The sequence below is a fragment of the Myxocyprinus asiaticus genome, chromosome 14, assembly GCF_019703515.2.
Source record: "Myxocyprinus asiaticus isolate MX2 ecotype Aquarium Trade chromosome 14, UBuf_Myxa_2, whole genome shotgun sequence".
In the NCBI taxonomy this organism is placed as follows: domain Eukaryota; kingdom Metazoa; phylum Chordata; class Actinopteri; order Cypriniformes; family Catostomidae; genus Myxocyprinus; species Myxocyprinus asiaticus.
In genome coordinates, this window is record NC_059357.1 from 44,173,351 (window position 1) to 44,200,567 (window position 27,217).

At 39.2% G+C, this 27,217-nt stretch overlaps 1 protein-coding gene across 2 annotated transcripts in view; it reads left to right on the plus strand.

Moving 5' to 3' along the window:
- Positions 1-27,217, plus strand: part of LOC127452297 (ras-associating and dilute domain-containing protein-like) — an 86,844-nt gene that overhangs the window by 19,440 nt on the left and 40,187 nt on the right. The window contains exons 5-10 of one of the 2 annotated variants that reach the window (XM_051717677.1): positions 5,157-5,831; positions 6,078-6,115; positions 8,480-8,664; positions 9,184-9,296; positions 19,388-19,607; positions 19,970-20,142. In XM_051717677.1, the coding sequence (XP_051573637.1) occupies positions 5,157-5,831; positions 6,078-6,115; positions 8,480-8,664; positions 9,184-9,296; positions 19,388-19,607; positions 19,970-20,142 (1,404 nt within the window). The remainder of the gene's footprint in view (positions 1-5,156; positions 5,832-6,077; positions 6,116-8,479; positions 8,665-9,183; positions 9,297-19,387; positions 19,608-19,969; positions 20,143-27,217) is intronic. The other variant, XM_051717678.1, reaches the window with a different exon arrangement.

Sequence of the window (27,217 nt, forward strand, 5' to 3'; positions counted from 1 at the left end):
GCTGCCCTGTTATCAGGAGTTAAATTCCAGGGACATGATGACACACGCAGGACTGTCTTTTACTGCAGGTAATAATCAGCATTGTTTTATGCCTGCACTCAGCCATGGCAGTAGCAGAGAGAACTAGTTCTGCCACCCAATAGAGCACAACAGTGACCTGTGTAACATTCGGCAGGCTGAAGACAGGAACAGACGATGACGATGATGTGAGAACCCAAGAGCAGTTTAATTTTAGAAAGTGCAATAAATCCAAAAACTTGAATCCAAAACAAACATAAATGACTTGACAACATTACATCAACAATACTCGACGAAAGACAATGGCAAACATGAGGGCTTAAATATATGGACATGCGCAAACACATGACAATGACAACCAATAACAAGACTAAACTAATAACAAGATAACAAAACTACTAAAACATGAACCAATGAAAATACAAGACTAATAAGCAAGATACTCAAACAATGAACCAATGAAAACAAGACACATGAAAAGGGGAAACACATGACAGGATCACATGACAAGATCACATGAGGGAACAGGAAATCACATGACATAAAACAGGAACTAAACTAAAAAATAAAAGACATGAACACAGAACATGAACAAAAACACATTTAAACGTGATATATCACCCCCACTACGGGCGGCTTCCGACGCCCTAGAACATAAGTTCCATTTGGGAGCTGAGTGGGGAGGGGAATCTTGGAAAACATAGGGGACCAGATGGGGCTAGAGACCATGGTGGGACCGGTGGAGGATCTGGAGACCGGTGTGGCTCAGGAAACCAGGGAGGACCTGGTGGCGGGCCTGGCAAGGCAGGATGTGGATCATGGCCTGGCGAGGCAGGACGTGGAGGCAGAGCCCAAGGGGGTACAGAGGTGGCGGCCGTGGTGACTTGACGTGGCAGGGCGGCCGTGGCAGGGCGGCCGTGGCAACATGGCAAGGCGGGGCTGCTTGACTAGCCATGGCAGGCGGAGCCATGGAAGGTGGAGCCGTGAGAGGTTCGAGGGGCAGAGCCATGGAAGGTGGAGCCGTTAGAGGCTCGGGGGCGAAACTGGAGAACTTGGAGCCTGGAGAGTAGCCGAAAGCTTGAAGGGCCAGGGTGGAACTGGAGGCACGGAGGACCAAGGCCATACTGGAAACACGGAGGACCAAGGCGGAGATAGGGGATTGGAAGACTGAGGCAGAGCCGGTGGGGCTGAGGTCCAAGGAAGAGCCGTAGGGATGGAGGTCCCTGGTGGAGTCGAAGGATCGGAGAGCCAAGGCATAGCCAGAGGATCGGAGAGCCAAGGCGGAGCCAGGTGACTGACAGACCAAGGAGGAGCTGGAGGAACAAGGAACCCCGGTGAAGCCGATAGGCTGGAGGACCATGGAGGAGCCGAGGGAATGTAGAGCCGAGGTGAGGTCGAGGGATCGGAAGGCCAAGGCGGAGTCAAGGGCTCGGAGGGCCTAGTTGGGGTCAGAGGGTCGGAAGTTCCCCTTGTCTGAGATGTCAAAGGGGGCGATGATCGAGCCGTTGACTTGGGGGGAACCGGCTGATCAGGAGGAGGAGGTGGAAGAGTACTCACGTTGGGCACAAGAGCGGGAACCAACTCCAGGTCTACTAGCTCAGTGAGAGCTGGCTCTGGGATGGACGAGGCTTGCAACGCAGGCTCTGGGACGGACGAGGCTTGCAATGCTGGTTCGTTGGCCGTGGCAGGCGTGGGCGTTGGCCGTGGCAGGCGTGGGCGTAGGCTCGTGGACCAGAGGCGAGAGACCCTGGCTCGGCGGCCATGACGGGGAACTCTGGCTTGGCGGCCATGATGGGGGACGGCTCTGACATGGCAGTCACTGTAAGAGTGCATAGTTCCTCATCAGCCACTCCTACAGTGAAAGATGAACCGCTCAGTTGCAGGGAAAAATCCATGTATTGAGCCAGATTGAAAGTTATCCAACCACCAGGCATCATTGAATAGACAGGCTCATTCAAGCCTGCCCGAAAAAAGTCCTTGAGGGTGATCTCATTAAAATCCACCTGTCAGCAAAGTCCACAAAACTCCTCGACATAATCCTCCAGGGGACAATTCTCCTGGCGTGAACGAAGAAGCTGAACTGCTGGGTTCATTTTGGGGTCAAGTATTCTATAACGTTCGGGAGGCTGAAGACAGGAACGGATGATGACGATGATGTGAGAACCCAAGTGCAATTTAATTTTAGAAAGCGCAATTAATCCAAAAACGTGAATCCAAAACAAAACAAACATAAACGACTTGACTTGACTTGACAACATTACATCAACAATACTCAACCAAAGAATGGCAAACATGAGGGCTTAAATATATGGACATGGGCAAACACATGACAATGACAACCAATAACAAGACTAAACTAATAATAAGAAACAAAACTACTAAAACATGAACCAGCGAAAAGACAAGACTAATAAAAAAGATACTCAAACAATGAACCAATGAAAACAAGACACATGAACAGGGGAAAAACATGACAGGATCACATGACAAGATCACACGAGGGAACAGGAAATCACATGACATAAAACAGGAACTAAACTAAAAAATAAAAGACATGAACACAAAACATGAACAAAAACACATTTAATTGTGACAACCACACAATTTTAGTGGCCTTGGTTCCCATTTATTTTAACTATAGGCAAAACGCTCTTTAACCACGCCATTTTGTGGAGCTTCTATCAAGTCCTTCAAGTTTAAAAGAGAAAATAATCAAATTAGATGAACTAGCTTTCATTTGTTAAGTATTTTTATTTACTGGATTATCCAAAAATAAGCATTACCACATGTTATTTAAAAAAAATAAATAAAAAAAAATAAAATAAAATATGTCCAGCATAAATGCATACCATTACCATTTTATAGTTACTCATACCGTCAAATAAGACATTGGTCACCCAACCCTACTGGTTACTCATCGGCATGTTCCTTCATGCCAGACCAAAGAGTAAGTTAAAGGGGTGAATGAGAGTGAGTTTACAGCCTAGAGCAGGTGCTCAGGAGATTATCTGAGGTTAAGAGACTTACAACAGCTCTATGTCACTCAATTCTGATAGTAGTGAGAGGCACTTCTTCAGATCAAACCAAACATGTGCTTTAACAGCACAAAGTGGATCAATCGATTAACAGTGCTGTCTGTTTTGACACTGTTTTGATACAGTGTGGGCTAATGAAGAGTTTAGAGAAGGTCATCCACACTTCCTCATACTGTTACGAGTAATGAGGTTTTTTAAAAATGATTGTTGAGAGGAAGATTAAATGCCAGTTCAAGACAAGACTTGATGCCAATAATCTGGCATTACGCTGCTGTTGGTTAGTTAAGTTTCAGCATTGTTGGGAAGCTACTTTGAAACCGTACTTTGCTGAGCTATGAGCTACTCGTAATTTAAATAGCTCACTGAAGAGTATGGTCAAATTTATTTTGTTATTTTTTACACTTATCGGACAGGTGGGAATGGGTTAAAATATGTCATTGTAACGTTGGCTGGCAATGACAAAGACGATGATGTAGGAACCCAGGTGCAGTTTATTTACAGTAGTGAAATCCAAAAACCCGTAAATCCACACGTGAACAAAACATGAACATGAACTTGACTTGACTTGACATAAACTAGACTTGACATAGCATGAACTATCCAACAAAGTTACAATCACATAATACCTGACCAGGGACAATGGAAAACATGAGGGCTTAACTACTAGACATGGAAGAACACATGATAAAGATGACCAATGAACAAACAGAACTCTAAACAAGATAATCAAACAAAATACACGACAGTCATCACATATTATTTTTATCGCATAATTGTTATTCACAAAAGCGGGTAAAATTGTCTCTGATCGATTTAAATAACCATTTTATCTACAAAAACGTTCTAAAATTCCACATAGGGATATTTTATTAACCAGTTAATTTACATGAACCATCCACACTATTTACTAACCATTAAATCGAGAGTTCATTGCGAATTTGCCACAAACTTGCCAATGGACAATCTGCCTGGCAAGTTTGCTGCAAATTTGCCATGAACTCTCGATTTTCGTAATGGTTAGTAAATCGTTCATGTGGATGATTCATGTAAATTAACTGGTTCAAAAAATATCCCTACATGGAAGATTTTTTTTGTAAGGGAAGGCTACACCCAAATTAATCCTGATACATTTGAAAACAGCGTTTTCATTTTCAAAATGCTCTCAGTCCACACTGCCGTTTTCAAGCATTTTCCAAAAGTTGCTCGTCCACACTAAAACGTATGAAATTTATTAAATCCCCTTACTGCGCATGCAAAAGTCACTGTTCCATGTACGGTCTGAAACGCAGTTGTCCTTATGATCCATCTCCGGTCGGCAATTTCGTGTAAACTTCCTATCGCCTTTCAAGGAATGCATTTTGAAGGCTGTACAAAGTAACATTTATCTTTAACAACACTATCAAAGGGAATATCAGGCACAGCTAAAACATCATATGACTGCATTATCGTTTTCAGATATCTCTCGTTATTTTCACATGTAAATGAGCTTGTGATTCCCCGCAAATGTTTGCCAGAAGTGTGAGGTTAGGGCAGGACTATCTGTTTATTCTGACCAACGGCAGTTCAGGGAACTTGTTTTTAATTCTGTTTGGTGCCACTAGTGGCGCAGACACTACACACTTCACCTTTTGGGTAGTAACGTTGCTTTTACACTGTCTGTTGACTCACACAGTGTGTTTACTGGCAGTTTAAAAGTTCGATTTCAGTCGGACAAAAACAGTAAATTGTCTTTTTAAAATGTCATGTAAATGCTTCAGTCCAACGAACATTGTAGTATTCCAGTTACTGAAGGTGAACTAAGATAATGCATGAAATGAAATATAGACGAATTATCAGTGATTAATATCTGCCAATAACCGATTAATTGGCAAAACTGTTATAACGGTTGACTTCTAGAGGTGATGTGCATTGTGTATTACCAGCGCTTCCTCAGTTTACGTCCTGCCTTCAAATATTTAATTATGCATTGCGTCATGTTGGACAGACAGATGAAGACTGTAGTTTGACTACGCAAAAGCTCGATGTAGCTTGACTATAACTCTGCATGTAAATGTACTGACAGTTATCTCGCTTGAGTTAATTCCTTGTTTGTCCTTGTTGCAGGACTTTCTTATCTATCTGATGAGCGGGAACAGATGTGTATTTGGCTGCTCCAGTGAATCCACTTCTGGTAAGGACGAGGAGACCTTAAAGGTGGACGTCCTACTCTTTGCCCCCGATATTCTGCTCCAACATTGCTGCGTACAGCGTCTAGACACCACCAGTGACCAACCCAAGGATGTTAGCAAGATGCTAACCAAGCTCAGACCCTTTCACGGCGCTCCCATTACACACAACGGCGTCCCGCTTTATGACGAGGTGGAGTTGTGTCCGGGAGACCTGGTGGGGCTCGGTCAACATTATCTCTTCATGTTCAAAGATCCTACTGACTCAGGAGCTTTCCAGACCCCGTCCTGGATGGCCACCCTGTGTCCCCCTGCCACAATGGCCCCCTGTAAACTATGCGGATCCTCCATGAGGAGGACAAAGCCCCTCAAAGCGGCAGCCCGCTGGAGGGACCTGGACGGTAGGGTGGTGTCGCTGTCCTACCAGCTGCAGCATGAAGATCAGGTCTTGGAGAAGATTTTCAGCATGGTGGATCCAGTGGGAGAAGAACCCAAATTTACTTCAGCATTTCTGCTTTGCCTGTGCATTCAGCAATCGGCCACTAACTTTGAGTTGGTTCACCTGCGGAAATTACTGCTAGGTATCGCCAATCAGGTCCAGCTCACCATGTGGGTGAGTGGAAGTCTATAGACTTCACACAAACAACCAACAAATGATACAATGAGCTAAAAAAACTATTTTCATGCTACTGAAAAATTTACTGTGACTTTATGTTAGTTTTAATATTTTATCCAACCTGATAGGGACTTGAAAATGCACAGCATAACAGCAATGACCCATCAGAGATAAAAGATTATGGCACACTTTAGCAGAACTGTTCTTCTGAGATGCATTTTTTTTTCTTTTTCCCCTCCACAGGAAAGAACAAAGGAACTTGCAGCTCTGCAGCCAGACATGTGAGAGAGCTTTTATTTTATTTCACACGCCCCTGAAATAAGAGCAGAGAAGATAAAGATCAACAGTATCTAACTTATTATCACCCATGGTGCTGTAGATGTTTATCTTGTTTTCAGTGTAATGCCAAACCGTGATCTGAGAACGGACCACTTGAGCACCATCATTAACCACTGAAGTGTCCAGTAATAAATCTGTCTTCAGATCTCAGTTAGTAGTGTTACTGTGGCTCAGGCTGTGATTGCCTGTTGTATAAATTGTGTATTTGACTATCAAAGAGCTGGCGTGTTTTTATTAGCTGATATTTTCTGCCTGCAGGGCACATCCTGATTGTCAATTGTTTCCCTCCATATTGTGGTGAGGTGAAAAGATTTGTGGTTAAAACCAGGGGCATAGATTCCAGGGGGGATGGGGGGAGGTAACCTCCCCCCCCCCCACAATATTTATACCATGATCAGTGGAAACATGTAGATGCTTCATGCTGCAACCCCCCAATATTCAAGCCAAATCTACACCCTTGGTTAAAACAGAAGCACTAAAGTGGGGAAATGAAACTCAACGCCTAGGGGAAGTGACCCAATTAAGCCCACATACCATATAAGCCCATTTACTGGTTTATTTTGAAATATAAAAAAGACAGAAAGCAAGAGAAAAAAAAATGTTGCAGAGGAAATGCAAACATTTGTTGGTATCATTTTACTTTTTATTTGGAGCCAATCAAATGTTTTGTTCTTGAGTTATTTGGGAACACGTGCTACCACTATTCGGCGGCCATTTTGGAAATTATTTCACTGTTTTTGATGACCTCAAAAAAAGTAATTTTTCTGGAGTCAGCTGAACAAACCAGGCGAGGAATGATACAAATAAATAAAAAATTAAGAGATTAATAAACCAAGTGATACTTGGTATTATTTATTTTCTTTGTATTTGAAAAGATGGATTTCATGAGTTTCTGGAGCGAGTGCAAGACACTGCCTGAGTGATGCTCACAAAGAAAGATGCAGTAAAACAAAATAAATTAATAAAAACTGCTGATAATCACATTAAATGAAAATATTTAAGAAGCTTCTTGAGCTCAAACAAGATTTAGTGCTCTGTCTGTAATTATAATCCAGAAATATAACTTTCATTTGATAGATGTAGTTAGTGGGTTGGTTGGTTGGTTGGTTGGTTGGCTGGCTGGCTTATTGGTTGGTCAGAAAAATAGATGAATGGTTGCTTGGTCGGAAAGATAGATGAATGGTTGTTTGGTTGGGTGGATGGTTAAACAGACTGTTGGTTGGTTGGTTTGGTTGGTTGGCTGGCTGGTTGGTTGGTTGATCATTTGGTTGGACAGATATATGATTGGTTGCTTGGTTGGAAAAAAATAAATGGATGAATGTTTGTTTGGTTGGTTGGTTTGGCTGGTTGGCTGGCTGACTGGTTGGTTGATTGGTTGACTGACTGATTGATTGGTTGGTCAGACAGGTACCTGTAGATGATAGGTTGCTGTGTTGGAAAAATAGATGGATGGTTGTTTTGTTTGGTTGGATGGTTAGACAGATGGTTGGTTGGGTGTTTTTTTTGGTTGGCTGGTTGGTGGGTTGCTTGGTTGATTGGTTGGTTGGAAAGAGAGATGAATGGTTGCTTGGTTAGAAAGATAAATAGACAATGGTTGTTTGGTTGGGTGAGTTGACATTTGGTTGGGTGGTTTTATTGGCTGTCTGGCTTGTTAGTTGCTCGGCTGGCTGGCTGATTGGTTGGTCAGACGGATAGATGAATTGTTGCTGGTTGAAAGATAGATGGTTGGTTGGTTGGTTGGTTGGTTGGTTGGTTGGTTGGGTGGATGGATGGATGGTAAGACGGTTGGCTGGCTAGGTGGCTGGTTGGTCTGTTCAGTGGTTTGTTTGGTTGGCTTTTTGGCTGGATGGCTGATTGCTTGGTCAGAAAGTTAGATGAATGGTTGCTTGGTTGAAAAGAAAGATGGATGTTTGGTTGGGTGGACAGTAAGACGGTTGGTTGGCTGGCTGACTGGCTGGTTGGTCTGTTCAGTGGTTTGTTTGGTTGGCTTGTTGGTTGGCTGGCTGGCTGATTGGTTGGTCTGACAGATAGCTGAATGGTTGCTTGGATTAAAAGATAGATGGATGTTTATTTGGTTGAGTGGATGGTAAGACGGTTGGTTGGGTGGATTGGTTGGCTGACTGGTTGGTCTGTTCAGTGGTTTGTTTGGCTTGTTGGCTGGCTTGCTGACTGGTTGATTGTTTGCTTGGACAGATAGATAAATGGTTGCTTGGTTGGAAAGATAGATGGATGGATGGAAGGATATATTATGCCATGTATTCCAGTGTTTGATAATTTGTGTGATCAATGTGTTGTGTATGCTGCAGCAGCTCCAGTAATGTTGAGGCGGAGTCAGTGAAGCTGCATGTGTTGAATATGAAGGATCTGATCTCAGGCCTGCAGCCACTGGTACTGTGGATGTCCAACTCCATTGAGCTGCTGCACTTCATCCAGCATGAGGTTCCTCTGCTCTTAACATGGAGACAGCAGGACACACAGGAACAGGACAAAGGTACTCGTCCCGTCTGAATTTTTGTGGTGCTTTGATTATAATATTTGACCATTTTTTAAAAACATTATAAATTGGATAGTTCTGTTTGAAATATGATTGGATGAGCGGAAACTGTAAAATAGGTTATAAGGTATGACAGCTCATCAAATGAATTCTTTATTAATGCACTAAACATTCATTCATAGAATAATTGTTGATTGTAATGATGATTTTCAACCGAAAACAGCCAACAGTTAGGATACGGAACTATATTATTTGGTGGAAGAATTGTTTATTTTGATTATTATTACTAATATATTTTAAATTAAATCACTCTGTTACAATAATTTATCATTGTTATAAAAAGGTAAATCACTGCAACACATGGCCTCTCGTGCCTTATTGCTTAAATAGTTATTGGTTTAATCCAATGGATTATCAGTTTTCAGAGTGCAAGTATGCTGCTAGCAGTCAATACTCTGTCAATACTGAGGTATGTTGTGATTGTGCAATTAAAGTGCAATGTCTCCATCTGTTCAGAATGGTTGGATTCACAGATCCAGTCCACACGTACTGCCAGTGAGGAGGCCATGACAGTGCTGGAGGAGGTCATCATGTTCAGCTTCCAGCAGTGTGTCTATTATCTCACCAAAGTAAGTATCAAGGCTGTCTAATCCTTGATTTAGATGTTAAAATACCATTTGTTGTTGGACTTGGCTGGATTATCTGTTGGTCTGTCCAATGGCTGTTTGAATACAGTGGTTCTTTTTTGCAAATTCTTTTCTAGATGCTTATGGTGCTAAAATCACACACTTTATGTTTAATTTGATAAAAGTTTTATTGTTCAAATGAGGAAAAGATTACCTTTTTTGGGCCACTAAGTTTCCTAAAAAGTGTGTCATTAGACTAGTTTCATAAACCTTCCTTATCACTGTCGTGTATGTTAAAACAGATGTTTTAAAAGTGTCTCTGATTGAAACGTCAGCATCACAAACTGTGTTAGAGTAGGTAGGCCTAAGTGCTATTCAATTCCGTGATTCAGTTCAAACTGTCCGTTTCAAAGAATCAATTCCAAAAAATCCAGAAGTTTCCATGTGGCACTTAACATTTAATAAAATGTTTAATAATGTTGTTTATCACTATACATTCTTTTATTGGTGGACATAAATTAAACTGATTAAATATCCTTCTTCCTTGTGATAATTTTAATAAAATATGCTGTGGATTAGATTTTTGCTTGCTTAATTTACAATCTACTTGGCTACAATGGCTGTACAGTGGAGGACATATAACATATGTCATCAAAAGGCTGAAAAATATCAAGATATATAATTTTTTAGAAATATTGCCCGCCCAGCGTTATTTCCTCATAGTCCTAAAAGGATGTGAAATAAGTGAAACAGGACATACCCTTGTAAACACCATTCTTTGCTTCCAGTGAGCCAGCCAGAGTTCAGTCATAACAAATCAGTGGAGAAATAGAGATTGGCTGTCTGTGTTGGTGGGTGAGATAGCTTGTCTTATTCTTCCAAAGAATCAAAAACAAACATTAACTGTATTTTCTCAAGGTTCGAACCAATGGCCGTTATCTGCCCTTTTAATACTACTGAACTAGCATGGAGTGTTTTGCCTTCAACGTTTATTTTCATGCTGGATTTATCTGTAGCTATACTTGATGCATGTCTTAAAGGTATAGTGCACCCAAAAATGAAAATTCTTTCATCATTTACTCTAGGGATGCACCGATATGATTTTAATCCGATACTGATATTTTGCCACTAACCTTATTTTGTCATCAAATCACTGTTTTACTTTGTATTTATCCTTTAAAAAAGTCCACGCAATTCCATGGAAATGTCAACCACATCATGGAAAAATAAAAGGTTTAAACCAAAGGAACAAAACACCCTTTTACATTTTGTAATATAGTGGTATAATGGACCATGGATAATGGCATTCAGATTGCTAGAGGGTGCAGTGCTGCTTGCTCATCCAGTGCTTACTGGATCACTGAATGCATAAACGCATTCTTTTAATGATGAAGTATGTAATATCTGCACCACCGAGCGGAATTTAAAAAAGTAAATGTTGTTTTCAAAACAGCTTTGTGAATACCCCCCTTCTGCCATCGATCAAACAAACAGATAGTCCCACCCCCAACTCAAACCATTGGGCAAATCGGTGTTATTGTCTCTCTTGAGACGGGTCGCTATGAACAATCAGAGGAATTTTCATAGTGCCACAAATACACAGTTTTTACAGTTTTCAAGAAAATTAACCTATGAATGGCTTACTTAAGGCTGTCTCTGCATATTAAGCTGGGATAGGAAAAGGTATTTTAACAACGAAAAATGTACATACTTCAGTTTTAAGGTTAAGTATCGCGCATAGCCATATTGCAATTTCAATCTTAATTCAGTCAATCATGCAGCATTAATGTATATCATACTGATGTCTCTGAAGTCGAAGTCTGCTGGTTTCAAAGCATTTTTAATGGTTTCCCCTCATCATGTAGCCTATAGGTAAGTGCCGCTTTTACAACTAATACATCCGTTTATGTATTTTTCAGCATTAACATTTAATTTAAATAAAATTAAATATTACATGTTCTTAGTAGAGTAGTATAGGTCCAACCCTTCTAAATATTGTGGCTATTATTATTTCTGGATTGTGTGTTACTAATTAATTATAAATCAACCATCAGAGTTTTTATGCTTATTTCCGAAATGCCGATGGTTTTAATTTGATCAATAATTGGCTGATAAATATTGCCAGCGGACATCGGTGCATCCCTAATTTACTAACACCATGCTGTTATTCTTTTCATGTTCCACAAAAGAAGAACTGATAAATCTTTAACTAGTTTTTTTCCATACAACGACACCTCATAGTGACCATGTCTTTCAAGCTCGAAAATGGAAAAAAAGCATCATAAATGGTCTACATGACACGTCTTCTAAAATTTCTCCTTTTGTGTTTAACCGAAAAAATAACAGCACACAGGTTTGGAACAACATGATGGTGATTAAATAATGACTTGGGTGGACTTTTGCTTCAAAATTTGATGTGCCTCCTTGGTACACTTTCAAGGAAACAAGAATGAAACTCATTCACCTTCAGTTTGATGGTGCAGAACATCCAGGTGATGTAGTCTCCTTGAAATGAGGGCTAGTCAGAGACAAGATATTCCAAATATGTGACAGGTCAGTTCACTCAAAAATGGAAATTCTGTCATTTTTTACTCACCCTCATATCGTTTCAAACCTGTTTACTGTTATTTTATTCTGTAGAACACTTTTTTTTGTTGTTTATTTTTTCCAGTTTTTTGAAGATATCTCCAAAATTGGCAAGAAAACAAAACAAAACAATTTAAATGCTGCAAAAACATTGAGTTTCTACACACATGAGAGCCACTGTCGTTTAGCATCAACGCTGATGCACCATTTTTTTAATCTAGATATGCGCTAGAGACAAGTTTTGACAGAGGGAAAGATGATCAATGAATAATGCCTTCAATATCGGTCTGCTCCTCACACAAAGCTGTTGTTGTGCTTCAAAAGACTTGCAGTATTTCAACTACTTTAATTGTTCTATTATGTATTTTGTTGTTGTTGTTATTTTTGGAACTTGACCGATGTGGTCACTGCTGTCTTATGGAACGAGTTGCGTAACATTTCTTAAAAAATGTCTCCTTTTGTGTTCCATGGAAAAATTAACAGCATACTGGTTTATAAAACATCATGAGAGTGAGTAAATAACTATTTTTATGTATTCCTTAAAGAGGGCTGACAGTGAAGCAGACAGAAAGTGCACAGTTACTCTTCCTCTGCATGGTGTTTAGTTGATGGGGAAGCAGCTGTGGTCTTGTACATTTGGACTCAAAGCTCATCTGTTTCCTGTCCAGGAAAGATTCGGCTTTCATCACCAAATGGGCAGATGAGTGTCCAGTTAAAGTAGTCATAATGCCCACCAGTGTTGGGGAGTAACTAACTAAAAGAGTGTAACTTACATTTTTCTTTAGTGTGACAGTAGTTCAGCTTCTTTAATAATAATGTAACTTTTCCTATAACAAGCTACTTCTGCCAGCGAGCAGTGATGTAACTTTAAAAATACTTATAAAAATAACTCAGATATGCCTTGCAAAAAAGAGATCTCAGAAGACTTACGAATGAGAATTGTGCTTTGCATAAAGCTAGAATGGGTAAAATGAGCTTAGATATTCATCTGTTCACATTTAGACAAATTGTCTGTAAATGGAGATGATTAGCACTGTGGCTACTCTCCCTAGAAGTGGCCATCCAACCAAGATGACTCAAAGGGCAACCACAGAATGCTCAATGAGGAAAAATGAACCCTAGAGTGACAGCTAAAGATTTGAAGGAATCATTGGAACTGGTTAATATCTCTGTTTACGAGTCTACTATACGGAAAACATTAAGCAAGTATGGTGTCCATGGCAGGACACCACGAAGGAAGCCACTGCTTTCCAACAAAAACATTGCTGTGGGCCAGAAGTTCGCCAAAGGCCATCTTGACACCACAATGCTACTGGGAAAATGTTTTGTGGACTGATGAAGGTTGAATTGTTTGGGAAGAACACGCAACACTATGTATGGTGTAAAAAGGGCAACGCATACCAACATGAAAACATCATCCCAACAGTGAAGTATGGTGGAGGGAGCATCATGATTTGGGGCTGCTTTGCTGCTTCGGGGCCTGGACCGCTTGCCATCATCGAAGGAAAAATGAATTCCCAAGTTTATCAAGATATCCTACAGGATAATGTCAGGGTGGCTGTGCACCAGCTGAAGCTCAGTAGAAGTTGAGTGATGCAGCAGGACAATGACCCTAACATCGAAGTAAATCCACTACAGAACTGCTTCAAAAAAAGAAAATCCACCTTTTGGAGTGGCCCAGTCAGAGCCCAGACCTTAACCTAATAGAGATGCTGTGGAATGACCTCAAGAGAGCCATTCACACCAGACATCCTAAGAATATGGCTGAGCTGAAGCAGTTCTGTAAGGAAGAATGGTGCAAAATTCCTTCTGAATGTTGTACAGGTCTAATTCGCAGCTACCGGAAACACTTGGTTGAGGTTATTGATAAGGAGGATCAACCAGTTATTAAATCCAAGGGTTCACTTCCTTTTTCATAGCACTGTGAATGTTTAATGGGATGTTCAATAAACATGAAAGATTATAATCGTTTGTGTGTTGTTAGCTTAAGCACACTGTGTTTGTCTACGCTTGTGACTTTGATGAAGATGAGATCACATTTTATGACCAATTAATGCAAAAAAACAGCTAATATCAAAGGGTTTACACACTTTTTCTTGCCACTGTATATACACACTGAATATCAGCATTTTCCATTAAAACCCCATATTGGTCAACCACTAATCGTAATACCATTCTTTACTTGTAGCTTTTCACACCAGCTAAATCATGTATATCCAGTTTCATGAATCAGTCATGTACTTTGCTGCTTTTATTTTGCTGCACTGTTGTCTGGTATGAGTTGTCATTATACAGGGGGGATGTGTGGCCATTGATGTGAATGGTTGGCTTCTCTTAGTCACACACTGAGTGTGCTGATGAAAGCTGTGATGTCATGGATTTAAACAGAAGGGCAGAATGTGTCAGTCATAGAGGAGTCATAAGGGGGCGAGACCTTTGGCTCCGTTTAGTTACTCAATGACCTCAGTATGTCTTGAGTGCATCCAGTGTTATTAAAGCACAGATTAAACTTTTTTTTTTTTTTTAAATTAGCGATGAAACTAATTATAAACTAAAATACATTGTCATGAAAGCGAAACTAAAAACTAAATATACTGAAATGAAAATACAAATGCTCAACTATAACAGGCATAGAGTAAAACCTAAACTAAATTGAAAGGACAAATTGAAAATAAAAAATAATAACTAAACAAAAAAAAATTAAAAGCTGTAATAACCCTGTATTAAACTCCTAACACACTGTCATGAAATTGGCCTTCTGTAAATCATGCTTTCTTTTAAGAAAGGTAAAATGTGAAAGTATATTTTGAGCTCACAATGAGTCAATCATCCTAACTTGTTTCCTCTTTTCTCGTAGTATTGATCAGGTGAGTCTCTAGTTTCATCCGATATGCCAATTTAAATGTTTGAGAGATTTTTCTCGAAATGCCACGCTCTACAACGGGCATGAACATTAGCTGGATCTGCCTGAAAAATACAGTGTGCAGTACGATTTGAGCAAAAGAAGTCATGTTTATTTTACTATTGTTGTCAGATTTTAATCCAATCGATTACTGATGGATGAGTCCTGCCCTACATTTTTTTTTATTTATTTATTTTTTACTTTAAATATCCTATTTCATGTAGTAATACGTTACATAAGGGAAGTAAAATGGGTTGTAAATGGCATTTCGTATTGACTTCAGTTAGGCTCAGCAGTAGACAAAATTGCCAGAACTTCCCTCTTTTCTTCTTTCCTTGTACTTCCTGATAAATTTTTTATCTTCCCCTTTGTCAGTGTTTTGGTTCAGTACATTGTTATTGTTTACCCTGTGATAAAAATGCCCCCATGGGCTCTCTTTCTTGCCCAAGTGTCCATCTGGCATGATTATCGGTGTGATGTTTATTTGTTTACAAAATGCTGTTATCAGTTCATGAGGGGGAGCAGTAGGTTAGTCACTGGAAAAAGTGAGTGTGTTTGTGAAAAGCATCTGCTAGGTTAGACTTATCTGAACGATTCCCAACACTACCACTGCTATGGTAACAATGGGCAGTCTGGGAGGATACATTCACCAGAGCACAGTCACAGACACATATCACCCCACTGAGAGGAAGTATGCCTGTCCTGTGCTTCCTATCGGCTCAGACACGACATTCAGGAAGTGCACAGAGCAATGCTAATGGCTGCATATTCTCCACTAAAAGCACTCAGAGTCAAACATCTCTAAAATGTTTTTTGTTTTGTTTTGCATTTGTGCTGAAGTATGCAGAAATTCACTACTGCACATACTGTATATTCACTATTAAGCCTACTTTGTTGTTGCCCTGTGTATGGTTGAACAACAGTAAATGTTTACATGAAAATGTATGTATACTGTATGATTTTCATATATATATATATATATGATCAACTATACACAAGGCAACAAAATAGGCTTTCTTTTGAGGATTTAAAACTATATTCAGTTCTAACTACTGTATATACAGTGCATTCAGAAAGTATTCAGACCCCTTCATTTCTTTTCCAATTCTTTTTATGTTGCAGCCTTATACTAAAATGTTTTAAATAATTTTTTCCCCCACATCAATCTACACTCCATACCCCATAATGACTAAGCAAAAACCAGATTTATGATAACTTTGCAAATTTATTAAAAAGAAAATCTGAAATATCACATTGACTTATATTTATAATTATATTCAGAATTATAACTAATGTATAAACTATATTTTTGGATTTCTAACTTTCAGGATTTCTAATTTATTTTCAGAATTCTATTTATATTCCGATTTCTAACTATATTTTCAGGGTTTCTAACTATATTCTGAATTCTAACCAATTATTTATATTCGGATTTCTAACTTTCAGGATTTTAAACTATATTTTCAGAATTCTAACTATATACAGTATTATATAGTTATATATCGACTGATAGTGGATTTTTCCGATACTAATAACTAAGGTGGTAGGAATGTCCGATAACTGATTAATCGGCCGCTAGTTTTTAAAATCTAGTTATAGAATGTCAAAAATTTTCTTATTCTTTCTATACTATGGCAGGCAAAGACAAAGAGTCCAAAATGAATAAAATCCCAGGTGCAGTTTTTTTTTTTTTTTAACCAAAATCCCCAAAATACCTAAGATCTGGTGCATAATGAGGGACTTTTTAGTTTAAACAAGCCCAAACACAAAGGGGACTTTTATTTTGAAATGATGAAAAAACTATCGGCAACTATCAACATAGATTTTTGCCGATTACCGATAGTTCCAAAAAGCATATATCAGCACCGATAAATCGGTAAAACCGATATATCGGTCTACCCCAATACAGTATATTCGCATTTGTAATTATATTTTCATGATTTATAACTTAATTCAGAATTCTAACAACTGTATTTATATTTGTATATATAATTTAGGATTTAAAACTATTTTTCAGAATTCTAACTATTTCTATTCCGATTTTTTTTTAACTGTTTTCAGGATTTATAACTATATTCAGAATTGTAACTACATATATTTGGATTTTTAACTTTTAGGATTTTTAACTATATTTTCAGAATTTATAACTTTATTCAGAATTCTAACATCTGTATATATACGGTATATTCAGATTTCTACCTTTCTGGATTTTTAACTATATTTTTAGAATTATAACTATATATTCAGATTTGTAACTATTTTTTCAGGATTTATAAATTTTCAAAGAATTTTTTCAAAATTCTAACTACTTAATTTATATGCGAATTTCTAGCTTTCAGGACTTTTTACCTATATTTTCAGAATTCTAACTATAAATATTTGGATTTCTGACAATATTTTGAGGATTTATTACTATGTTCAGAATTATAACCTCATATATTTGGATTTCTAACTATTCAGAATTAAAACATCTGTATTTATATTCAGATATCAAAATATTTGAATTTTGTCTTTTTAACTGTATTTTCAGAAATCTAACTGTACGTATACAGTTGTGCTCAAACGTTTGCATACCCTTGGAGAATTGGTAATATATGTACCTTTTTTTAAGAAAACATGAGTGAGCAGGCAAAACACATTTCTTTTATTTCTTATGGGATTCATATTCAACTGTAGGTTATAACAGAATGGCACAATCAGAAAACAAAACATGGCAACAAAAATGAAAATCTGCATACCCTTAGTTCTTAATGCTGTGTATTGCCCCCTTTAGCATCAATGACAGCGTGCAGTCTTTTGTAATAGTTGTCTATGAGGCCCCAAATTCAGGTGGTATAGCTGCCCATTTATCTTGCCAAAATGCCAAGGGTACCAAGCTCCAAACTTTTGAGCACAACTGTATATATATATATTCAGATTTCTAACTATATTTTCAGGATATTTTCAACTTTATTCAGAATTCTTACTACTTTATATATCTAGATATACAGTATATTCACATTTCTAACTTTCAGGATTTTTAACTTTATTTTCAGAATTCTAACTTGTATTCGGATTTCTAACAATATACAAATTCAGATTTATAAATATATATTCAAAGTATACATTCATAAAACATGCATGTTGGAGGCCATGAAATAAAGGCTAATGGTCCAAATTTCATTTAAGTGTGGTCTTTTGAGTAAGAGTCCTAGCATAGAATATATATTTTATGTATATATATAATATATGTAATCTATGAATATACTCTGGCTGCCAAAAGTTTGGAATAATGTACAGATTTTGCTCTTATGGAAAGAAATTGGTACTTTTATTCACCAAAGTGGCATTACACTGATCACAATGTATAGTCAGGACATTAATAACGTGAAAAATTATTATTACAATTTGAAAAAAAAAATTCAGATTGTCTTAAACTACTTCAGAGAGTTCTCATCAAAAAATCCTCCATGTGCAGCAATGACAGCTTTGCAGATTCTTGGCATTCTAGCTGTCCGTTTGTCCAGATACTCAGGTGACATTTCACCCCACGCTTCCTGTAGCACTTGCCATTGTCTTGTCGGGCACTTCTCACGCACCTTACAGTCTAGATGATCCCACAAAAGCTCAATGGGGTTAAGATCCATAACACTCTTTTCCAATTATCTGTTGTCCAATGTCTGTGTTTCTTTGCCCACTCTAATCTTTTCTTTTTGATTTTCTGTTTCAAAAGTGGCTTTTTCTTTGCAATTCTTCCCATAAGGCCTGCACCCCTAAGAGTCTTCTCTTTACTGTTGTACATGAAACTGGTGTTGAGTGGGTAGAATTCAATGAAGCTGTCAGCTGAGGACATGTGAGGTGTCTATTTCTCAAACTAGAGACTCTGATGTACTTATCCTCTTGTTTAGTTGTTCATCTGGCCTTCCACATCTCTTTCTGTCCTTGTTAGAGCCAGTTGTCCTTTGTCTTTGAAGACTGTAGTGTACACCTTTGTATGAAATCTTCAGTTTTTTGGCAATTTCAAGCATTGTATAGCCTTCATTCCTCAAAACAATGATTGACTGATGAGTTTCTAGAGAAAGCTGTTTCTTTTTTGCCATTTTTTACCTAATATTGACCTTAAAACATGCCAGTCTATTGCATACTGTGGCAACTCAAAAACAAACACAAAGACAATGTTAAGCTTCATTTAAAGAACCAAATAGCTTTCAGCTGTGTTTGATATAATGGCAAGTGATTTTCTAGTACCAAATTAGCAATTTAGCATGATTACGCAAGGATAAGGTGTTGGAGTAATGGCTGCTGGAAATGGGGCCTGTCTAGATTTGATGAAAAATGACTTTTTTCAAATAGTGATGGTGCTGTTTTTTACACCAGTAATGTCCTGACTATGCTTTGTGATCAATTGAATGCCACATTGTTGAATTTCCTTCTGAAACAGCAGAATCTGTACATTATTCCAAATATTTGGCCGACCAGTGTATGTCAGTGAGAATCAGTATAGCTGCTAGACAACTTTCTGTCAAGTATTTAGGCTAGCAACATTCACATTAGCAGAGTCTTAACTGAACACATAATTTGAGGGATTGATCAGCACGGTAAAAGAACATGATTTCCCTTCTGTTAGAGTATGTATGCTGTGTTACCGGGGCTGCTGGACAGTAATCCTTTCTCTGAGAGTGGTCAGCTGTGCATGCCTGCAGCAGTCAGCCAGATCCTCGACGTGCTGAAGCAGGCACTACAACTACTCAACATTTTCCAGGTGCACAGTGACATCACATCTCAACTGCTGGCGTACCTGTTCTTCTTCACGAATGCATCACTCTTCAACGCGCTCATGGAGAAAGGTGAGCACTAATTATTACACACATTATTTACTCACCCTCATGTCATTCCAAACTGTATGCTTTTATTTTTTATTTTTACTTCCCGTGGAACACAAAAAGTGAATATTTGAAGTTAGTGACTTGTAAGCATTAATGTTTCACCAGCTTTTATTCATCCCAATGGTCTTGTTGTTCAACACGGTTGAGAGGTGTTTTTCAACAGGACATAACTTTTACAACCAAGGTTGAAATAGCACTGGCCATTTACCACACAGCATGGCTAAATGCACCCCAATACTGTAGTTAATAAAAGCTACTTTGTAACAGGTTTCCCACAACACTGATTGTGACTTGAATCAATGGTGTTGTGAATGTGTTTTAAGGGTCTGGAGGTGGGTTCTACCAGTGGTCTAGAGGAGTCCAGATTCGTGCCAACCTGGATTTACTTATGGATTGGATTCAGAGCATTGGTTTGGGCGATCTGGCTGCAGAATTTTTCCAGAAACTCTCCTCAGCCATCAACCTCCTCGCTACTCCCAAAGAAACCCTACTGCAGGTGAGAAATGATCCATATTACCTCATGGTTTCTCTTCGAACTGCTTCACCAATCTTTACACAGTAGTGGTGGTGATTTTGATTCATCTCAGAGAGGAATAAACTTTTTTTTGCATGCGCTGTCTATGCTGGTTTAGCGCCCAATTCACTAAAGGAATTATGCAGAACAAGACAACGCCGCAAACGCACCCACAAAATCGCTGCTGAACGCAACCTGCACACACAATTCTGATCTTGTGGCACCTGAATCATCTCGTAAAAGCATAGTTCACCTAAAAATTCTAATTCTTTCATCATTTACTCGCCCTCATGCCATCCCAGATGTTTATGACTTGATTTCATTTTTTGGTTCCTTGAAACTGTATTAACCTACATCACAAACACAGCCAGTATTATTTTATGGATAATAATAAATCACAAATGACTGGAAAGGTCGTAGAAATGAGTTTTAGTTCACTTGACAAACCGCTTGGGCTAGTTTCATTGAGCTGTAAGTGAATAAAGCAACTGTTCTTGAATGGCAAAGAATTAATTTGGGTTTGACTATAAGGTGTGTTGTAGTTGTTCAACAAGTATGAGTATCAGAATAGCAATACTAATAATAATGCATCTATTAAACCCTGTTGTGCCATTGTTTAAGTCTTTAAGCCACCACCCTGGAAATAAGAATTACGTGATGTTCGAAGAAACGCTGAACAAACCTGTTTCACAACCAATGGCCATGCTTGTGCTATCAGATTTAATATGACAGCATAAATCTCATAACAAAGGTCATATTTACTCCTTGAGTGCTGCCATTTACCCTTACGTCACCTCATTTAGCCTGCCACAACATCTCAAGAACTCGATTCACCCATGATGTAATCCAAAATAATATGCACTATTTAGCTCAGTCATAAAAGTTGCATAAAAATTACATAAATACATTTTTCAGCAACAGGATGAACTTGAAACAGCAGAAATGCGGTTTCAGACGGGTGCAACAGCACTCAATCCTGTCTTAACCTGTTAACTTCCTTCAGAAGACATTGGGGAATACATTGTTTACACTTTTGTGAATAAGGAAATGACCTCAGCAGTTTCACTCAGCTTATCAAGCCTATAAAACAAAGACACAATAACAGGACAACGTCACCTTTAAAGGACAGTAAAAAGTTTACAGCACATCACCCATACACTGCCTGTAGCATAGAGGGTTAACAGGTCTCATGAACTGGCTGTTAATAATAGATTAGAAATAATCGCAATAATATTATTTTTTGTCCAAATCGCACAGCTTGACATAATTTACATAACTGTATGATTTGTACGTTCCTTTACGACCGTTGCTTTTACAATATGATTCCAGTGAGATCTTGGGTCAAGTCTATGGCACACTGTGCGACAACAAACTTATAAAAAATGTTTGACTGCCAGATCTTCATCAGAGGCTAAGATTCGGCCATCACATCAGCCGCCGGTGGGCATGTCACACTAAGCAATCAAAGACTGCAGATTTTGCCTTACGAAAAAATTAATCTTTTACGATCCCAGAAATTAATCTCTCAGAAAATCGTGGACAAAATCGTACAGTGTGAACCCTGCTTAAAGGGATAGTTCATCCAAAAATGAAAATTCTCTCATCATTTACTCACCCTCATGATATCCCAGGTGTGTATGATTTTCTTTCTTCAGCAGAACACATTTGAAGAAAAACAGAAAAATATCTCAGCTCAGTAGGTCCTTAAAATGCAAGTGGATGGTGATCTGACCTTTGAAGCTCCAAAAATCATAAACATCATTCTTACAACTCCACTGTTTAAATGAATGTCTTCTAAAGTGAAACAATCGCTTTTGGTGTGAAAAATATCAATATTTAAGTACTTTTTAACTATAAATCATCACTTCCGGTCAGCAGCAGTATGCGCATGTGACGTAATCACGTTTGTATGTTCACATGAGAACAGACGCACGTGCGTCACACCCGGAAGAGCAGCGCTGTTTACAGCTGAGTAGGAGGAACGCTGTAAAGGAGCTTAGTTGGTTTTGGATCTGTATTTGTATCTGTTTGTTTGTTTACATTGGTGCATTTGTGTGCTCATCCTGGATGTCCCTAGATAAAAACTTGAGATACGTCCATAGCACGTCGACGCAAATACATCAGACCGCATGAACTCCGCCCTCTCATGAATGTGCATATGGCTGCTGACCAGAAGCGATGATTTATAGTTAAAAAGTACTTAAATATGGATCTTTTCACAGCAAAAACGATCGTAGACCTTAGTTTAACCACTGGAGTCGTATAGATGATGTTTATATTGACTGTCTGTGATTTTTGGAGCTTCAAAGGTCAGATCACCATTCACTTGCATTTTAAGGACCTACTGAGCTAAGATATTTTTCTATTTTTCATCAAATGTGTTCTGCTGAAGAAAGAAAGTCATACACATCTGGGATGGCATGAGGGTGAATAAATGATGAGAGAATTTATGTTTTTGGGTGAACTGTCCCTTTACGTTGAAAACATTTTGATGAACAGCAGTATTAAAATGTTAAACTAGATACACTATATTGCCAAAAGTATTCGCTCATCTGCCTTTAGACGCATATGAACTTAAGTGACATCCCATTCTTAATCCATAGGGTTTAATATGACATCGGCCCACCCTTTGCAGCTATAACAGCTTCAACTCTTCTGGGAAGGCTTTCCACAAGGTTTAGGAGTGTGTTTATGGGAATTTTTGACCATTCTTCCAGAAGCGCATTTGTGAGGTCAGACACTGATGTTGGACGAGAAGGCTTGGCTCGCAGTCTTCGCTCTAATTCATCCCAAAGGTGCTCTATCGGGTTGAGGTCAGGACTCTGTGCAGGCCAGTCAAGTTCTTCCACACCAAACTCGCTCATCCATGTCTTTATGGACCTTGCTTTGTGCACTGGTGCGCAGTCATGTTGGAACAGGAAGGGGCCATCCCCAAACTGTTCCCACAAAGTTGGGAGCATGGAATTGTCCAAAATCTCTTAGTATGCTGAAGCATTCAGAGTTCCTTTCACTGGAACTAAGGGGCCAAGCCCAGCTCCTGAAAAACAACCCCACACCATAATCCCCCCTCCACCAAACTTCACAGTTGGCACAATGCAGTGAGACAAGTACCGTTCTCCTGGCAACCGCCAAACCCAGACTCATCCATCAGATTTGCCAGATGGAGAAGCGTGATTCATCACTCCAGAGAACGCGTCTCCACTGCTCTAGAGTCCAGTGGCGGCGTGCTTTACACCACTGCATCCGACGCTTTGCATTGCACTTGGTGATGTATAGCTTGGATGCAGCTGCTCGGCCATGGAAACCCATTCCATGAAGCTCTCTACGCACTGTTCTTGAGCTAATCTGAAGGCCACATGAACTTTGGAGGTCTGTAGCAATTGACTCTGCAGAAAGTTGGCGACCTCTGCACACTATGCGCCTCAGCATCCGCTGACCCCGCTCTGTCATTTTACGTGGCCTACCACTTCGTGGCTGAGTTGCTGTCATTCCCAGTCGCTTCCACTTTGTTATAATACCACTGACAGTTGACTGTGGAATATTTAGTAGCGAGGAAATTTCACGACTGGACTTGTTGCACAGGTGGCATCCTATCACAGTACCACGCTGGAATTGACTGAGCTCCTGAGAGCGGCCCATTCTTTCACAAATGTTTGTAGAAGCAGTCTGCATGCCTAGGTGCTTCATTTTATACATCTGTGGCCATGGAAGTGATTGGAACACCTGAATTCAATTATTTGGATGAGTGAGCGAATACTTTTGGCAATATAGTGTATGTAAAGTTTTTCAAGACAACCTATGATGTTAACAAAAAAAAGTAAGTTTGAAGGTGACAGACAGACAGATAGATAGAAAGTCTTTCTAGCAAGTAAGTTCACCGTTGGCCATCTTTGGAATGCTCTCGGGAGGCTATTTCCAGTCATGCCAGTGCAGCTCCTTTCTACTTGAATGGGGGAACACCGAAATCTCAAAAACGGTTGGTCAAGATTACAATTAAAGAATATATTTTAAATTAGAGATAAAATCTGAAAAAAACTGGTGTCATAAATTGTGCTTCTTTACCTCATATTTCGCTAAAACACGCAATTTTCCCAGCTTGAATAGCTAATGCGCATGCACGTTAGTGAGTTGATTGACAGCTGATGTCTGTATCTAAAAGATGATTGGCTTTTTTCCTGTAAGGTGGGACTTCCTTTCTACATCCGTTGACCGTTGGGTGCTAGAGCTTCCAATTTCTCCCATTCATTTAAATAGAAGTGACCTGTCTCTGCTAAATAGTCTCTGCCTATAAACCTATGGGATTTTGGGGGATATTTTATTGCCTGCTGTGCAAAAACCGTAATCCTGACCAGTTTGAAAAGTCATAGCAACCTGAGTCAGAACTGGTGTGTGCAAAGTTTAGTGGATTTCAAAGTCCATTGCGCGAAATTCACGATCGCGTGGATTCCCATTGAAATGACTGTATTTCGCCTGCAGAATTTCCCAGTGTGAAGGTAAATGTGTCCTTGTTTAAAGGTGCTCTAAGCGATTTTAGCGTTCTGAAGCTTTCACGTGACTGAGCCATTGAATTAGCCACGCCCCCTCATTCCAAATCCCCGCCCTACAAAAATTATTTTGAGACCAAAACTGAGCAAAAGAGCAGCATTGTTTGTTCCTGTGGCTGTCAAATTCAACAGTGGCACAATAGCGCCGTCAACTGACAAACATTATGAATCATAGCCTCAATGATCTGCTTCAAATGAGAACGAGCAAAATGATTGACAGGTGAAAAGCATCAATGTTCGTGGACACATTTTTGTTTGCTGTTTACAAAGTCTACAGCTGTCACAGAGACCAGTGAGATATCTCAGGACACTTTATTTCGTTAATATCTTTAAAGGAGTGGGAAAATTTTTTGCATACTTTTCCATGAAATATAGCTTACAGTACTGTGGCAGGGAGGAGGGCGGGGCCGGGGTAGTGATGCTGCACACCTGGCCCCTAATCAGGCAAATCAAGCCCTCGAGAGGGATTAAGGCGACCGGAGGCGGCAGTTCCAGAGAGAGAGAGAGAGAGTAACGGGCAGCTGCCCAGCATGTGTTTGTCTTTTTGTTTAAGTTAATCATTAAATGATTATTTATGTTGTTAAGCCGGTTCTCGCCGCCTCCTTTCCCTTTAACCGTGTTACACTGGTGCCGCAACCCGGGAAGTTTTATTTGTTAAATGTGCAACAACGTGGCAAACTTGCCAAACTAGTTGACAATAAAATGTATTTTTCTACAAGCTTCCATTTAAAGAAAACTATTTAAATAAAGAAAATATATAAAGTAGGATGTAAAGAATTTGAGGATAATGGATAATTTGGGTGAGAATGTTTATTTTTTCAGTTCGCTCGGTTGTAAAGATGTGTGTACAAAACAGTAATGTAGTGTTTCGTCATGCTGCACTTCTCAATAATGGAAGATGGTGCTCGTTACTGGAAAATATTTCTTTTGAAAACTCTTTAAGAGAAGCTTGTGCACAGTGGCTCATGTGTTCATCACTGTGAACTCATACACTCATTAATGTGCAATGGACGTCAAGATTTCACTGAAAAATTACAACATTTTCCGGGTTGTTTCTCACCAAAACCCATTGCCTTCAGACGATACACAAGCTGCATGAACTGCTTTTATGATACTTTTGCCTCTTTTTTTTTTAAGCTTTAAAGTGAGTCACTATCAACTGCCATACAGGTTTCACATGGGATCTTTATAGGGATAAACAGATTCAGCATTCATTGGCCCCAAAAAGTGTTTGGACACTAAGGAATATCCGGGTTCAACACAAGTTAAGCTCAATGAACAGCATTTGTGGCATAATGTGTATTACCACAAAATATAATTTTGACTTGCCCTTTGTTAATTTAAATAAAAACAAAAAATAAATGCTAAAAAACTCAGTGTTTTTCACTTTTCAAACTAAACAGTTTTCTGGAGAACTGACTTCATACACCCACTACAAATCACCTTGACACCAGTTGCTTAATTGCAACAAATGTGTGTGTAACGGGTAAGGGATGGGCAAGGAGGAGGCGGGAACCGGCAGAGCAGTCAACGTAAACTTTCATGACATAAACTCAACTTAAAACAACATAGACGCACACACACGGCAGCCGTGCCTCTCTCTCTCCCGAACTGGCATCTCCGGCTCTCCTTTATCTCTCTCCCGCTGATTAGTTGACTCAGCGCCAGCCGTGCACCATCACGGTCAGGTTAGTTCTGAGAAAAGCACTAGCAGCATTTGTTTGCAGATGCCACTTGATAAGATATTTTGTATTTAATGCAATGACAGTTAGATATTTGTCATACAGGGCTACTGCATGACATGTATAGCATGGTATCTAACCTGTAAATAATTACTTACTGTATAATATCATCACATACAGTAGCACTTCTTGTCAAGACAAAACAGATTGAGCCTCTTTCTCTCAGTATATTCTAGTATGTAATTAGAGTAAATGTTAACTTCCTTTATCCCGTCAAACAATAGTTGCATGCCAGAATTGCTAGGAGACTGGTTGTTAGGGTTCCACCCGTGGCATGAGGTCAGTGCTTGTGGTTTTTAAAGCAACCATTTCTGCACATAGCTGCACATGTTGCACTTTGGTTTTTCCATGTGTCTATTCTGGGACAGCTGTTTACTCTTTATCCCAGTATGTTGGCACAACAAGTGACACAATAGGAAAGAATAATATCTCAGTTGTTTCTCCCAGACAGCAATTAGATCAAGCAAATGGAGACTTTTGCTTATGTCTGATGCCTCTCAAACGTTTGTCTGGAGAAAACACCCCAGTAATTTCACATGTGTCTCCTTTAGAGTTTCAGTAGAGATCTCAAAAATGTCTCCGACTGTGCTTAGATTTGCAAAGACTTCAAAATCTGATTTCAGTGAGATTGCAAAAATGTCTTCATAATTTCTAACAAGACCAAATTATCTGAGCAACACACTTTCCAGGCTCGAGTATACTTCCGCGTTCCAAATCAGATCGCACCTGGTTGACCACGTTGCCTTTCAAAATAAACTTTTTTCGCCTCAA